The sequence below is a fragment of the Sander lucioperca genome, chromosome 8 (genome assembly GCF_008315115.2).
Source record: "Sander lucioperca isolate FBNREF2018 chromosome 8, SLUC_FBN_1.2, whole genome shotgun sequence".
Taxonomy (NCBI): domain Eukaryota; kingdom Metazoa; phylum Chordata; class Actinopteri; order Perciformes; family Percidae; genus Sander; species Sander lucioperca.
The window spans coordinates 9670344-9688723 of record NC_050180.1 but is presented as its reverse complement, the minus strand read 5'-3'; the positions used below and the strand labels follow the sequence as shown (position 1 = coordinate 9688723).

The window sequence follows — 18380 nt, the reverse complement described above, 5'->3', positions numbered from 1 at the left end:
GTCATCTTTATGTGGCAGTAGGTGTAGGTAAACGGTGTTTGCTTTCCCTCTGTGGTGTCAGCGCACAGAGCTCGGAGCAATCCGCTGGATGATAGGAAACGGAAAGTTAATAATTATATATTGAGTATTTTATTTCTTATAAATGCTTTATATAACAGGTTTATACTAAATAGTTTATTTGATATAAAGTTTGATTGTGCATCAATACTATAGTATCTATAGTATACCCAAAGTGTTTTCTTGATTGTTGTGTGTGTGGGTCTACAATAAATTGACATTTTGCAGTGCAGTTTGTTGACAAGCTCTTCAAAAGAAGATGGAGTGTGATTTATTGCAAAACATGAATTTGCAATTGATTTACAGCTAGATGTTTACATCATCAGTTTACCATCACTCAAAAGAAACTCATCCACAGACAATTTAAAAATGGATTCACATTGCGGTAAATTATATGCCAAACACCTGTCACATACTGTTATAGTTACAGAAATTGGAACAGATATCTCATAAGCTCTGTGTGCCAAGCGCATGGTTTGAGTTTATCTTATTTACAAAGACGTGATTAGATGGCATTAATAGTCATCACAGTCCTTAATGACCAATATTGTTTGGAAAAGTAATAATATGGCGTTGTGTGTGGGTTCACTTTACACATATTTCTGGGTTTTCAGGGTCAGACAGAACTTGAAACTGAATGTATAACTGTATGAAGATGCATACTAATTATAAGAGAAGCATTTCCTCCTTGATACTGTCAAGCATAATCACTCTAGTCAAGTTGTTTGTCTTTTGATTTATGTATGATAATAATGAAGGATAAATGGAGGAGATAAAGAATAGACAAAAACTTTTTATTCATGACAAATGTATGCAGCTGCAAGATAGGATTGAAAGGATGATATAGAATATAATAATTAGGGCTGTCAAAACAAATAACGCAGATTAATCCATTCCATATTGATGTTTGACCTGGAGCCGATGTAGCCACCATTGGACTGTAAAATGAAGGAGGGAGATGAGAATGTGCTGCCTGGATCATTAATTGGAACATTTACTTGTAAAAATCTTCTTCCTGCCAACCCTGGCTACCGAAATCTGGTACCACTGATATGTCTGCGCTTCTCTCTGATGCTCTGAAACAGACAGGCAACACAAACACCGCTGTATGTGACGCTAGTTAACACTATACTCGACAGCAGCTAACGTTAGCCTACCGCTAGCTAGTAGCTGGATTAAACACGGTTAAAATACTGACAGCTAACGCTAAATGGTGTAAAGTTTGACTGTGTTTAACTGTAGAGGATTCAACACCGGTATGTAACAATCTGTAGCTGTCGTCGGAGAAACAACACAGACGGTGCGTTCAATGAAACTGGTAAACTACAGCCTCGTGGTGCATTTGAAGTTATTGTAAATGTCCTTTTCCCATCTGGTGGTTGTTTTTGTCGTTCAACAGCAATTTACTAGTGAAATAAATTATTGTTATTGTTATACATTATTATTAAATCATTTCATTTTGACCATATGGCCTTAGCAATAAACAAGCCGTTCTTTAATGTCACCGACTGTTGTTTAGTACCTTTCTTTTTTTTTTTCTTTTTTTACTTTCTTAAAAAGTATCGGTTCAGGCACCGTTAATTATGTATGCGATTAATTTCGATTAATTAATCACAGAGTATGTAATTAATTAGATTACATTTTTTAATCGATTGACAGCCCTAATAATAATATAATAATAATTATTATTATTATATTATTAATTAATTAATTAATATAATAATAATACTTGTCCCATTCTACTCATAAATATTGTGACAAATGTACATATAGTCTTTAAAAGCCAGTCATTAACAATTAAAAATGAACTTTTATTTTCCAAAATACATTATTTATAGCAACAATAACTAAAATCTCTTACATGTACTGCATAAATGAAGAGCTTTCCATCTCTGTTCTTTTGTTTCAGCTCAACTTCATCTTGTTTGTGAACATCGTACGAGTGTTGGCCACTAAAATCCGAGAGACAAACGCAGGGAGATTCGACACCAGGAAACAGTACAGGTTTGTACTAAACTGACTGTATCTATAAAACCAGCTGTCCTCTTTATGTCCAAGGTTGGAGTTTGACCTAAACTGTGTGCTGCAGATTTGTGTGAAACATTCTGTGTTCAGATACGATAATGTTAAGTGACTATAGTGATTAGAGAAGGTGACAGAATGGAGGTTTAAATTGTTAAGAACAAGTGGAATAACCAGAATATGTCCTTGCCATATGACTGCTGAATGCATAATGTTGTTGTTTGTGCACTGAGAGGGGGTGGGGGTGGGGGGTGAGGGAAGAGAGTTAGCTGTTCAGCATAGGCCAAGAACTTTCATAATGAGCCAAAAGTTTTGTAGAGTGAGGACGCAGGTCATTTTCAACCTTAGAGGATAAGGCTGGTGTTATTCTATGTTTTTGTTATTGTTAACAAATCCCATTAAAAGACCAAAATCAACAATCAAAGACATAGCCTGAGATTTGTGCTTTATAGGTAGAGTAGATTTACTTTTTGTATTCCCTTTATGAAATTAGGTTTTAAATGGTGACACATTTTATAAAGAAATGTATGTGTTTCTCACCGACTCTTACATATGAATACAGTACAATTCCATTTGTTTTTATTGTCTCTCTTACATGAAAGACACTTCTTCGGTCTTCAAGCACTTACAAAATGTGAATTTCAACTGGATTATTGCTCACTGGGAAAAACAAAAAGTGGCAGAGCGTTGTTCCGGTGTGCTACAGCAGCACTACACCCCTGCACTTACACTAACATTATCCATTACCACTACATGCCCACCCCCAACACTTAACCCAACCCTCTCCCTGGCCGAAGATATCACTTGGAAATTGCATTTTGTTATGAAACAAGTAGTGAACTCCCCACAATGCGACCCTGTAAAAAAAAACATGTTATACATGTTTAGACACAAGCACACACCAGTTATGTGTGTCTGTGTGTCTAAACATGTATAACTCATGCACCGGTATTGGGGGTGGAAAGCATCACAGGAGGACAAGAGGCACGTACATACTCTTGTGTGATTATTTAATAAAAGTTACAGGTGTGTGTATGTATGTGCGTCTGTTTGATTACAACTCAGTCATGTAGACTTGTTTGACTCATAAACAGGGGTGAGTGTGCATCTGCATGGCACATGCGTGCGCACCTGTGACCCTTAACCCAGGCGTCAGCATGTCTGGTGAATGTTATTATTAAATATTCTCAGTCATATCACTGGTCTTATAGTTCTAGACAGCTGTGCCAATCACAGTTAAACCGACTCAAAACCGGAAAAAAGATATGGATTTGGTGAAACCGTTTATGATATCTGACCGAGCAATAATTCTCGTGTATCTCACCACGTTCGTGGTTACATGGAATTAATGTTACACATTAGCGTTTACGCACACACACACACACACACACACACACACACACACACACACACACACACACACACACACACACACACACACAGATTATACTTCCCTGCTGGTGCGAGCATGTGTCAGATAAAAACATTATAATTACAGTGCATTTTCTAAAAAGAGCACTGTGTTAAATGCTGCAAGCGAGGTTGTTTTGTGCAGATGATTAGACATTTAATCAGAAAAGATTATAGTGATCAGTAACCTGGAAGCCGTGCTGGAATATCAATGCAAGCCAAATACAGCACATTTCATAAAGAAAGACAAAAGTGAAGCAGGGTTCCCAAAAAAGGATGTACAGAGAAAGGAAGCGGGCGAGGGATGATAGCTGCATCACATTTCTTTTGAAAAATGTTAAAGTGAATAGAACTTTCAAAGAATGAGACAGATTTTCAATGGTGATTAAACTTACCCACTAACAATATGACGGTCCCAGTACCTTGCTGGTAATTAAAGCAAACACTACATTTTATTAAACTTATGTTTTATTTCTAAAGCTCTGGCCATCAGTTCCATCAGTTATTATATCCCTGAGATCATAAAATGAACATTGTTATTATTATTGAATATTATAATGCATACATTTAGTGACCATGATTAAAGAAATTGTGGTTTTTAAATCTTATGTAATTTTTCATAACATTTATTTTTTTTAATCATGACTTACAGTATTGTAAAAATGCAGATAGCATGCATATATCACTTAATTGGACGATTATATATAACAAGCCAAACCAAAAATGTTCCGATGAAAAATAATCAGAAGCCTTCAACCTGTTTACCTTGGATGCTGTGGAAGCAATTTTAAAAATGTCATTGTTAAAAAAAAAGATTGAAACTGACTGCAATTTGCATTTTAGATTGCATTACGTTACCCTTATTTTACCTAGGCTGAACATTGTTTATTCCTTATTTTCACATTTTCAGCAGTTGAACCAGAAATGCTACAATAAGAGAAAGAGACGGGGAAGATTGGTTTTGTTTTGCAATAATAAAATGTATGCAGGTATTTAACTGGCTGAAATAATGTTTTGATTAGAATTAACGGACAAATTGTATTATGCTAATAGTAAACTGAAATGCACATGCTTGTGACAGATTACAGCTGCCACAGTGTATTACTGTCACAGCTGAAGGGAGTAGGAGACAGTTCAGTTCCCTCTCACATCCAAAGATAAACAGCCTGCTGAGAATTCCTACAATTCTGTTCAGTGACTGGACGCACCATGGTGAATGAAAGCACATACTCTCCATTCAGGTAGTTCATCATACAGATATGGTTATCAAAATTGCTCCCATAAAGAGGATAGTCACCATCCTGCAGTGAATTTCCTTTGCCTGGAGTCGTCGTTAACATTTCCGTGCACTTTACAATGGACTCCTTACATTTTCAGCAGAGTTTGAATGGATGCAGCAGGCTACAAAGCACTTCATTTTATTTCCAGAATGGATCATTACATTAAGACAAGAAGCTTAAGTTCTCACCTGAACTTTAATGGATTGTAGATATATAACAATGTAAAATTCCTTCTGCAGACTAACTGCAAAAAACACTGCTTTTTAATCAGGAATCTTCACTTCTGTCAGGTTGATTGCATGCCCCGAGCTGCTGATAGATACCATCCAGATGGTCCTCAGAAATTAAAAGGAGTAAATGAAGAACCCTGCATTATTTTCTGTGCTTATTTGATTGCTGTGTGACACTGAGATTTGTTAGAACATAAGAGAGATGTACTGTATGCAGACGCTTAACATTTTAACAAGTTAACATTGTGTTTGTAATGCTCATCCTTTTCAGATATTGCTTGAAAGGATCACTGTGCACATGTAACACACCTCCTCGTGTGTTCATATTGTATTCCAGATGTTGTATTGCAATTAACTGTGGTCTGCAGTGATTGGAATATTAGAAACATAATGAAAATGTTTTTTTTGAACTGTGGAGCAAAGCGCACAAAGCAGCACACAATGCTCTAGGATTATGTAGAATGTCTATAACTAGTCAAAGCATTAAAGACACCTCAACTAAAAATATATGTCTCCACCAGGAAATAGTCCCTGGAGAAAAAAACAAACGTTATTTTAAAGAACAAACTTACTCATCTGTCAATTCTTGATTTAGATGTGTAAATTACTGAAGTTGGCAAAATATCAAAAAGCTGTTATATGCCTTGGGAAATAGAGACCCAGAGTTAGTCAGGATTTATAATGGAGGTTCCCTTAACACTAAGCCACAACAAGAAGCTGAAAAAAGTGCAGTTGCCGTCTATAAGCAGAGCTGAGGAAGCAATAGAGGGTTTTCACGACGTGTCATCAGACCCGAAGTCGCCATGTTGGAGGTACTCCGCATCACAACAAAGCACAGGCACTGAAGTAGATCCCGAACGACGTCAAGGAAAATGGTTAATTATTGCTGTGTTTTAGGTTGTACCAATAGGTCAGACCAAGAAAAACATTTGGAATATTATCGACTTCCAAAAGTTATTAAAAACCAGGGAGAGGAATGCCAGAAGTTATCAGAGGAAAGGAGGCGCTTGTGGTTGGCAAAGCTCAACCAGGACCTACGAGGGAAAAATCTGTCTTGTTCGGTCTTTGAAATGAAAATAAACGATTGAGAGTCACTTGGCTACACCTTGAGTATCACAATGATATCATACAGTTAAGGTTAGGTTGGTTAAAGACGTTATTGCATTACTTACTCAGGCCTTCACAACACAACGGTCGTTAATGACTTGGTACTGCGTCTCCCTCACCCATCCACACACCATCTGGTTATAAGCCTCCAAACTTTTGTAGGATTTAAGGTCTTCCGCTGTGTATGGGCTCGGCGAAAAAAACAGGTAGTTGACTATATCGGGATATGCAACTGAAGGAAGAATCACCGGGTCGCCATGGATCCAAGAAGAGGGAGCCAACTTGTAGGGATCTGCACCGCCAGTAAACTGTAATTTCTCAAAATATCGCGCCTTTTCTTGTGGTCCAAGTCCTTCCATGCCTTTGCATCTTGGATGCGTTTTGATGAGCTTTTCTGTTGTTTAGATATAAAGTATTAAAGCATCCAAAGTGCACAATACTCCATTACTCCATTCACTTGTTTACACCGAGTGCCTCCAACATGGCCGCGCATCCAGGTTACCGCCCAGAACGTGACGTCAGTGAAAACCCTCTATAGGAATTCTCTTCTAAAAGTACTTTTCCTACAATCTGGTGATGAAATGTGAGCTTGGCAACAAAAAACCATCACTGATTTCAGTATTTAGTAGGGGTGGGAGAAAAAAATCGATGCAGCATAGTATCGCGATATTTTCCGTGGCAATACTGTATCGATACAGAGACGCCAAGTATCGATCTATTATTATACGTATAACACGTATGTTATGCGTGTAGTATATGTGTTGGTCAGTTTGTCTGCTTGACAATCCCATTTTTCAGCAATAAAATTGAAGTGAGATGAACAAACAGAGAAATGTGTTATGGTTTTGGTATTTGCTTTGTACTTTGTTCTATTTTGGTCTGGTATTTTGGTCCTATATTTTGTCTTATTGTGATTGTGTATTCTGTGGATTGTGTATATTTCTGTTTCCTGTTTTATTTTGATAGTATGGTTTTCTGTCTTGTCATGTCTAGTTTTACTTCCTGTGTTTTCCCGCTTGTTCTGCCCCGCCCTGATGTGTTTCACCTGCTGTATCACCTGTCCCTTATTTGCTCATTACCTCTTGTATTTAGCCTCTGTGTTCCCTTTGTGTTGTGTCAGATCGTTTTGTGTGTTTGCTTGTGCCTGTCGTATATATATATATGTATATATATGTATATATATATATATATATATATATATATATATATATATATATATATATATATATATGTATATATATGTGTATGTATGTGTATATGTGTGTGTATATATATATATATATATATATATATATACATACATATATATATATATATACACATATATATACATATATATATATATATATGTATGTATGTATGTATGTGTATATATATATATATATATATATATATATATATATATATATATATATGTATGTATGTATGTATGTGTATATATTGTTCTGTAGTGTGATGTTAAACTTAAATTGTTTACAAAGAATGAAAACTTGCATCGCATACATTTTTGTTTTTGCATTCACACACATGAAGCTGCCGATTTAATGCTTTTGCTAAGTTGGTTTTGCTCTGACAAATACCAATTCCTTATTAAACTCCAAATGGTTCAACCACATACGTACATATTAAACATACATGTTAAAGTTATATTACAGCATTTTACATTTTTGTTTTCTTAGTGTTTTTGTTAGTAGTTCTTATTTATTTATAATATATTTTCCAGGGATATTAAATGCACTGTTATGATCATCTTCAATAATAGGGCTGGGTACCGAATTTAATACTTTTTAGGCACTGACCAAATTGCCTCTTAAGTATCGAGTATTGAAAAATGCCTCGTCATTCAATACCCAATTTCAATACCTAAGGAGTAAATCTCATCAGCGTCAGTGAGCCAATAAGCACGCAGCATGCTTCTACCAAGATCTAATAATATTTGTGATTGGCTGTCTAACTTTACATGTCGCAGAGACACGCAGGAAAAACTCTACGTTACACACTGAGACGGGGCTCACGTAGTAGGAGCTGAAAAATAAATAAGAAGATTTGTGCCGTAATGTTATTTCTTTTTGTTTTATGAAATTGGTATAATTTAGGAACCGGTATCGAAGTCATGGTATTGGTATCTTTGAACGATACCCAGCCTTATTCAATAATGAATCATAAATCCAGCCACAGACATGTCATAATCACAACTTTTAATGTGTACTATTGCATCTGTTTAATGTATAAAAATGTAAAAAGAAATAGGCCGATATACCATTATTTAATGGTTATTATTCTCAAATAATGATACTGGTCTCAACCACAAAAATCCAAAGCAGATGAGCTCTGCACTCTTTACATATTTGTGTGTGTGTGTGTGTGTGTGTGTGTGTGTGTGTGTCCCTCCATAGGAAACTGGCGAAATCCACCTTTGTGTTAGTGCTGGTGTTTGGCATCCACTACATCATCTTTGTTGGGATGCCTCTTACATTTGAGGGGCCGAGCTGGGAGGTCCGCATGTACTGTGAGCTGTTCTTCAACTCCTTCCAGGTACTCAGGGATTTTTCAATTATTACAACACTGCAGCTGCTGATACGTTATGAGAAACCCAACTCACTAGTTGCCCTCTTACAGCAAGCACTCCCACAAGCGTGAGCCAACTTAAGGTTGCTTCTCACATTCACAGATCAGGCAGTTCATTGGTTGTCTATTTGCTGAAGGAGCTCAGTACTGCATAATTTAAAGCCCTTTGCATCTCAAAGTCAGCATGGTAACTGTCCAACTCCAACCACCACCATTTCCAGTACACACACACACACACACACACACACACACACACACACACACACACACACACACACACACACACACACACAAACAAACATACACTGACCGACACAAACTGAAACTAAACAACACATTTAGAGTCCATGTATCACAGGTCTGTGTCGCCACTGTGGACTGGCTCTGATTATAACCTTTTACCAGGTTTCGTTTTACAGTGGGTATGTCAGTGTCAGAATCAAGACTGCACTTCATTAGTCTGTGAAGCAGTTTGATAATTTGGTTGATTCAGAGTCATATTTCGGCACTGCCTCAGTTTAAAAAAGCAATTTCAAATTATGTGTAGGCGTGACCTTTCCTATATACTGTATATTGACTAGATTACAGGTCATACCTAATCAGTTCATTTTTGACCTCAGCCTATAAAACATGTTTAACAGTGTTGAGTACATATTTCTGCTCTGAAGTTATGAGCTATTGTGAGGAATTGTCGTTTTTGTGTGGAGTTTGCATGTTCTTCTGTAAAGAGGATACATTCCTCGCATAGGGAAATATTATATAATATGGAAAAGAATGCTTCCATGGGGAGCATATTGAATTACACTACTGGAACTAAAAATAGTCACACATGCTTTTTAAGTGCCTGCTCATTTCATGTAAAATCCCTTATGGAGAAAACACACCTATCTTAAATGCAGATTTGTTTTACCTAGACCACAGGAAAGGTTTACTTAATAAAGTCCATGGTATTATTTTGCTGTATAAAAAGTGTTTGTCCATTACATTGAAAATGTAATGTAAGCCCCAAGTGTCAAACGTAGTGTAACTGATATAGTTAGTATACTAATACTAGGTTCACACTTTTGTCAAACTTGACACACGCTCATCTTTTTTTTTTTTGTCGGGTCGCTTTCAAATTATTGTCATTACATGTTGTTCATTCGGCCATTAGTTAAGATTATAGATCATTTATCATGCCTCAATTTCTCAGCGAATGATCAGTCTTAGAGCTTTGAACAAACGCACAAAATTGCATTTAACAAAGAAACCTGTAATAGCAAGTGTTCTGACATGGCTGTTTTACATAATTGAAGCTTGATTTTAACAGTCCTTAGATGTACCTGCTCAGACCCGGCTCCAGACACAAATTCACGGACGGGCATGCCATTATTTTTGGGGGGGCACAAATTAAATAAATCTCATCATGTAACATTATGTTAATTATCTTGCAAATGAGCATTGAATGAATGCATACAGGTCTACACGTTTAACAGATTTTATTTGGTATTGAAACAGCATAACAGCAGAGTGACTTAATTTTCACTGCGCAGTATGTACACTAAACATACAACTATTGCACACAACCCTTGCTTTGGGTTACAGTGTCGGCTAGCAGCACCGTGGCTAATGCTAGCTATGGCAGTGACAACTTCAGAACTAACGTTACTCCCTGTACTTTTGCCGTCTTTGTCAATTTCTTCCACCAACCTTGGAGCTCGTTGATTAACATTAAGGAAACGCCATATATCCATAGCCTAAATTATCTCTTTAGTTTACATTAAGCTACCTATTCTCTCATACAAATTCCCGATAGCTTCCTGACATGCAGGCTGCATGTCAATTTCCATTTGAACCGCATCAGTTTTGACAAACCAATCAAGCTTGTCAGTTAAAAAAGGGCTCGTCCGTCCAGGGCGGGCACAGCAGACTCTGGGGGCGGGCCCGGCCCCCTAAAGCCCGCCCATAACGCCGGGACTGTACCTGCTGTCTTATAACCTGAATATCTGAATGTGTGTGAGTGTAGTCTATATCCACAACGTTTCACCTCCGGGATTGTTCAGGTGCCACCGGAAATTCCACCGGATGTCCGTCCCCTTCCACTTTCTTTGTGCTGGCATTCTAAACTCCGGTCGATTTACAAACCCCAATTCCAATGAAGTTGGGACGTTGTGTAAAACGTAAATAAAAACAGAATACAATGCAGATCCTTTTCAACCTATATTTAATACACTACAAATACAAGATAATTAATGTTCAAACTGATAAACTTAGTTTTTTTGCAAATATTCACTCTTGAATTTGATGCCTGCAACACGTTCCAAAAAAATAAATAAATCTCAATAGTGCCTCTCATCAATAATATGAAGAATTCAAAAAGCCATTTTTACAATTAATATCCTACACTTACACCTGTTTGATCAAACTACGGTGAAAAACAAGATACTTTCGTAAATTCAAATGAAGATATATTTGCAAAAAGAAAACGCAAATATGTGCTGTAATTATATAGGCATGTTATGGAATTTACTCATAAATATTACAATAATCAGGACAAATAATATTTACACTGATGCTGTTTTTGATGCCTCCGTCTGGCGGAGCACGTCGCTTTAATATGGTCATCATATATATCAGTGTTTTATAGTGTTTACTTTTATGGCTTAAGATCGTTTAGGCACGCCTGCGTAATGGTGCACAATGGCTGATTTTGCATTTTGTGATTTATAAAGGTTAACTGGCCAACCTGATCGCACAGAATTCCGTGAAATGAACACGGCCCCTTAAAATTCTGTGATGGGCCCACGGAAGAATTCCGTGAAATGAACACGGCCCCTTAAAATTCCGTGATGGGCCCACGGAAGAATTCCATGAAATGAACATGGCCCCTTAAGTTAAGGAAAAGGTCGTGGGTGGGCTTACGTTTCCATGACACGTGGCGTTGGGTTTAGGAAAAGAAGAATGGGACGGTTGGGTTTAGGAATCGTGACACGTGGGACACGATCCCCGGTCTCCTGGGTGAAAGTCCTGTGTTGTTTGACCCATCCACCACCCCAACCAACCTCCCTACGTGGATTTTCAGGCTTTCATACTACTCGCTACCGTACTCGCTCCTAATGCTACGTCATCTTCTCATTGACTTTACTTTGGCATTGTTTTCCGTGGTGGCCACATGGAATTTTCACACATTCCGTGCCACCACTACGTAATGCGCTGTTAACAGTTCGTGATCATTTCATGGAATTCTGTGAGACCAGGCTGAACTGGCGTAGGACGTGTGTGCGCACGGTTTCATAAATCAGAATATTTCTGTGCGTATGCACGTCCTACGTTTCGTCCGTACGCCACTTCTGACGCAAATTCGACGCACAGTTTTATAAATGAGGCCGTATAAATCTCTGCAGGGTAAATCCAGACAGTTAGCTAGAATTTTCTGTCCAATCTGAGTTTTGTCGATTGTGATTGGTTTAAGGAAAACGAATAAATCAGAGCATGTTTTTCTCTCATTACGGAATGTTGTGTGGACTCCTCTGCAGTGCTGTGGAGGAAGGTCTGGCAATGCGAGACTAGTGTGTGTGTGATCAAAAGTTAACATTTCCATCAACAATGGGATATTTGCTGTTATAGATGAATAACAACAAGCCTACATACTCATTGCATGCCTATATAAAAAATGACAACATATGGAAAGAACAAAATGAATGTAATATCATTATTGTAGCTTCCCATGCAAATACATTTTGTTGGGAACTTACAGAGAGCATCAGTGCCCAAGATAAAAGTTCAGGCTTAAGATTAAAAGAAATTAGACAAAACTGAAAGACATTAATAAATCATGTTGCAAAGCCTTTGAAGGTGTTTGGCCGTAGTGGGCCACACAAGAAGAGTGGTGTCTTCACAAACAGGAAGAATGACTCATATTGACTAGGATCACTTTGTAATTATAAAATCATTTTTATAAATGACAAGACAGTTGGGGGCAGAGACTCCAGTGTGGAACAGTGTACCATCTTAGTCTGTAAAAATCACAAAAGGTAATTTACCTGTATTTTTAGATGTCGGTGGGAAGATTTATCTTACTAATGAATGTAACCCAAATCTGTGACCCATGTATAATCATGCACTGCAAATTCCTTAAATTAGAGAGTACAGATTGAGCGCATGTTGTTATGGTTGTGTATTTTGTTTGTTTTTCTATCTTGCCTTGTGTTTTCCCGCCTTTGTGATTGTCAGCCCCACCCTGATGTGTTTCACCAGTTCTTGAGCCCTAGTGTCACCTGTCCCTTGTTTGCTCGTTAACTCTTGTATTTAGTCTCTGTGTTTTTCCTTGTCTGTTGTCAGGTCATTGTATTGTTCAAGGAGTTTGTGGAGTCTACCCCGTTGTCTCTGTGTTCCAGTTTTTGGTATCTTGTTCTTTTGCTTCCTCTACAGTCTGGAATGATTTTGCTGCGTTCAGGACTCCTTTTGTTGGTATGGACTTTATGATATTAAATCCTCAAGCTCATTTTTGCCTGCTGTCTCTGCATTTGGGTCCTACAATTCTCTGAACCATACGACATGCAATTCTTGCTGAAATCTGACAACTGCAGGTAAATCAACCAAACAGGATGCAACTTAAATCACATCAATTTTATTTTTGATGTGTATTTAAATGTGTGCCAGTTTACATAAGTTATATCGAAGTGAAAGAGGCAAATTTAACACACATGGAAAGGGTTTTGTGCTTTTGGAGAGGTCTTTGTCTGCGCATCTGCCGACTAAAGCCAGACAATGACTGTGCGTTTGCTTTCGTGATTGTGGCCAGAGACCCAACAAAAGCACAATTTAATGTCAAAATTGCACTGCGCCACCTGATGTGCCAAAACAATCCTCAGCTGCATTACTCCATCCATCTCAGCATGAGCACATTTGTTTGAAGCCACATTACCAAACAGACACAATTGCGAAGGAAATTGGCTTGCACCTGTGTGTAAATAACAGATTAAACATATTTTAATTGTATGTATTAAGGTCTATTCAACTCCACGTGTCTATAATCTATAACTTTGGTATTTAATTTGTTTCTTCTTTTAACATTGTGATATTTCATATAATTAATGTTTCAGAACCATACCTTAACATTGTGATATTTCATATATTTAATGTCTCAGAACTAGAGATGGTCCGATACCATTTTTTGCTTCCCGATACCTGAACTTGCGTATCGGCCGATACCGAGTACTGATCCGATACCAGTCTGTCATATATTTTATTATGTTTTAACAACCGTATACTACTATCCCTGTATGGATGTGATATGATTTCTATCTTTGTTGTCGGTCTGGCTCAGGTTAAACTCTTTGTGAAACATGAACAAACACAGAATGAACAGCCCAGTACTTTATTTTATTATCCAGTATGACAGTCAGTTATAACAGAAAAAGAACAAACTACTTTAACGTAGATTTTCTTTAGGGCTGTATTATGTGGTATTGGATCGGTGCATAAACTCCAGTACTTCCCGATACTAGCATTTTAGGCAGTATCGGAGACAATACAGATACTGGTATTGGAACATCTTTACTCAGAACCATACTTAACTTGCTTTGTGACACAGGCCCCTAGGTTTCTAAAACACCTGAAATTTGGCCAAATCAAACCGTTTGGAGCCCTAAATCAAATGGGAGAGGACCCACAACAGTGCCATGTGAGACAATGTACCTTTTGAGGCCAACTTTGCATGTTCATGTAAGTTTAAAAATAGTCAAAATAAATAGATAAACCACACATGATGGAATCCAGGCTCTATAACATATTATAAAAGTATTGAAATTATGACAAAACATCAAGTTAGATTACACAAGTAACATTTGCAAAGATATTAATAGTGATTAAAAATCACAATTGCTTTACATGCTCTTTTTCACACACCATCAGAGCGAAAGTTAGGAACTATAATGGATCCAGATAAGAGAACGAGCCTGACTCTGCCGTCGGCAGCATTTGGCTATTTATCTGATGTCTTTTATCCAACACATGCAATGCCACTATGAGACGAGAACCGGATGTGGGAGATTATAATTAACGCACCCACTCCCGTATGTTCACACAGACTAAGACTTACATAAAAGAAAACAGTGATTCCTGGAGGCAGTTTCTGATTGTTAGATCAGAGTGTTTCTTTCTTTTTCGTACACACAATATTTACAAAAAAGTGAAGTCAACTTTTGTGAGAAGTTAAAGGTGAACTATTAGGAAAAGGATTACCTAGGAAAAGAAAAACTACTGCGGTGCTGTGGAGGAAGGTCTGGCAATGCGAGACTAGTGTGTGTGATCAAAAGTTAACATTTCCATCAACAACGGGATATTTGCTGTTATAGATGAATAACAACAAGCCTACATACTTATTGCATGCCTATATAAAATGACAACATAAGGAGAGAACAAAATTAATGTAATATCATTATTGTAGCTTCCCATGCAAATACATTTTTACAAAAAAACAGAGTATAGTAGGTTCAGTCAGCAGTTGCACACAAAGCAAAGATTAAGCTGCAAGGAGGCCCTGGGGCTCAAATCACTCTCCTTTCTCTGCTAGAGTACTGCCTGGCCCCAGGCTTACTGTGGGATAATGAATTAAGACGTACACATTTAAGCATAATGAATTAATGAAGGCATTCAAATTGATTGACAAGATTGATCCTCTTAAATAGAGGGGCTCACAATTAATTAAGCAGGACCCACCTAGGGCCTTGTGAAGTCGGTTGATATCATGCTTTAGTGGTGCAAATTTCAAAACACTTTCTGTTAAATTGGCACAGGGGTGTCCAAACATTTCATGCCAGGGCTCGTGTGTGTGTGTGTGTGTGTGTGTGTGTGTGTGTGTGTGTGTGTGTTTAAGAAACTTAATGAATGAGTTTTAAGCAGTGAAGGTTTGAAGTACATTGCAGAGGTGACTTGTCAGCCTGCTCTGGTTCAGTGTCACAAGAGAACAGAGGCCTGTACTACGAATCAAGACCAACATGTCCTGGATTTCTTTCAGTTATCCGGCTTCACCTAACCTAACAAACGCGGTCCCGCATAAGCTGTATCACGACGCTGGTTATCAACTAGTTCAGTCAACCCAGGTTTTTCCAATCTAGAGACGCGCGCGTTCACATAAAAGTGGCGGTGATCATGCCATATGTCCAATCCAGCAAATAAAAAATAAAATATAAAAACATAATTCAAACCGGTAAGTAGCAGTAGCAATACTTGCACATATTTTAAGGCCAACAACTACAAGGCTGAATTGCGGGATCAGTCCCTTTTTGTAGGATATTGGTATACAAAGGGCCTATAGAACAATGAAAATGCGTGCAGCCAACAGGAAGAAAAATGAGGCAACGAAGACTGGAGGGGGCCCTCCTCCACAGGACTTCACTCCTGCTGAGGAGCTGGCCCTCTCCAGCAATCAGGGTCGCCCCCTGATGGAAGGTGTGGAAGGGGGCATTTCTTCTGACCCTGGTGGCAGCAGCTCACAGACCCAGGCATATGTACAGGGTATGTGTCAAGTAATCTATGTTACCATGTTCATTCAACAATTCTTTATGAATATGAATTATTGAAATGTATTACTGTGCTCTGCAGTGACAGGAGATAGTGGTGTTGCTGCCACCACCCACTGTTGTCCCACTGCCATACAGAGGTTAACACTGAAACTAATAGTCATACACCAGTATGTATGGCATATGTGGTTGCTGAATATTGATCAAATAGGCCATTTATTTCCTCAGGTGGAGGTCCTAGATGATCAGGACACTGTGTCTGCCTGCTCAGAGAGCGTTTTGGGGGTACACTTTTGAGTTGTTTTACCACTCGCAACACAGATGGTGAGAGTCTATGAATGTGTGGCTGTGATTGAAGTGTCTGTAATGACTTGCTAATGGTGGTGGTCTGAACATGAGACACAAGTCCTTAAAGTGCTCATTTCAAATATGACTCAATTGATTAAATTGCTATGGTGTTAAACTCAGCAGGAAGAGGAACTTCTTCCTCCCCCTGAGCCTAGGGCCTCCACTTCAAGGCCAAGACAAAGACACGTGGTAAGCAATGGACCTTAAAACACAGTCAAATGGACACCGTCAACTTCCTCCAAGTGTGTCTTGCAAAGGGACAATGTTCTTTTATTTGTTTCAGGTTGGAGCAGACAATGTGAGGGCCCTATATAAGAGAACTCTGGAGCTGGATATCGAATATAAGAAGCTTTTAATAAAGAAAACTAGGCTGGAGATAGAAAAGCTTGAAGGTAGGTAGTACATAACAATGTATAAATGACAAAACTTACCGTTACACTGACATTCATTTTCTGTGTTCTTAGGAAAGGGACAATGCATGAGGATGGATTTTCTTTTCTTTTTGCTACGTTTGTCTTAACAATTTTTTTTGTGGCTTTTCCCAAAGGTTTTTGTGACTGAGTTTTTTGTGGGGGTTTTCACCATTTTTTTTTTTTTTCTTTCAATGTCTTATTTATTTTGTTTTGAAACAGCTGTTTAAAAGTGAAATAAAACATCCAACTTCAATGAAAGTAGTGAAATGATCATTTATTTCACTTGTGAAGAGCATTGTATGGTACCATACATGTTATTTTTTCTTTGAAATACTGTGGTTGAAAGAAACCCAAATTACTGATATGGAAATTACTAGAAAATGGGTCAAATCGACCCAAGAACAACAGAAGGGGTGAAGGGGGAGACACCCCAGTGAATAGGGATAACATATCAGCATGAAACCTCCCTGGTTGATAACTAATATTAGGTCAACTATTGTTTTCATTACTAGTTTCCTGTAAATGTATGTTTGAATGAGCAAATTATGAATTAAGGTGTAAAATATGTAATACATGTGCATACATTTCCAGGATGGAAATCAGAACATTGGAATAAGACTGAATGACAATCCTGGTTTCATTTTGTCAACATATTAGAATCCAAAGTTTTTACACTGGGCACTTTGGATATCTCCTTTTTACCACTCCATTAATCAGAATATGGTAGCAACAGCCATTAAAGAAATCCGTATAGCTCAAATGCTATGGAACCAAAATAGCCCAACTGAATTGTTAAAAAAAAGAAAATGTTTTAGTCTCCCCTTAAACAAAAAACTGCTCTGTAATTGCCTCTCTCACGGCCCTGCCAGTAGGGTAGTTAATGGTGATGGGGTCTACCACATCTGGGGGTTGCTGGCTGACAGGTGGGGCTCTCTCCTTTCGTATTGTGGCCACATTGTGGAGCACGACACAGACTGTCACAATTTGACAAACCCGGTCCGGGGCCACTCGAAGGCCACGCAGGCAGGTGAAGCATGCTTTCAGAATGCCAAAGGTCATTTCAATCCTCACCCTTGTTCTGGTAAGGGCCACATTAAAAGTATTCTGTGGCCCTGTGTTTGGGTCAGGATAGGGGGTCATCAGAAAGGGCTGGCAGGCGTACCCTCGGTCCCCTACCAGCAATCCACTGAAGAGCCCTGAAGATGAAAAGTGATATTAGCATTATCAGTATTACAAAATGCAACATATTACTTGCAATTGCCATACCTTGCTCCAATCAGACCAGGTTAGGCGTTCAGCATAAGTTACCACGGCGATTGAACCCGATAACAAGTGATCCACCTTCGTGGTACAGAAAATCCTGGGTTGAACCTGAAGTTAGCTCGTTAACGCCAAATCGCGCTTCGTAGTACAGGCCTCAGGTTTGCTCACATATGTATG

At 38.2% G+C, this 18380-nt stretch overlaps 1 protein-coding gene and 1 long non-coding RNA gene across 2 annotated transcripts in view; both read left to right on the top strand.

The window, feature by feature from the left end:
* Positions 1-18380, top strand: part of pth2ra (parathyroid hormone 2 receptor a) — an 87546-nt gene that overhangs the window by 55025 nt on the left and 14141 nt on the right. Inside the window, exons 10-11 of the mRNA XM_036004496.1 lie at positions 1967-2061; positions 8503-8641. Coding sequence (XP_035860389.1) covers positions 1967-2061; positions 8503-8641 — 234 coding nt within the window. The remainder of the gene's footprint in view (positions 1-1966; positions 2062-8502; positions 8642-18380) is intronic.
* On the top strand, positions 16413-16937 carry LOC118495640. Its single transcript, XR_004898127.1, has 3 exons — positions 16413-16503; positions 16648-16716; positions 16811-16937. It is a non-coding gene; the product is annotated as an uncharacterized LOC118495640 (long non-coding RNA).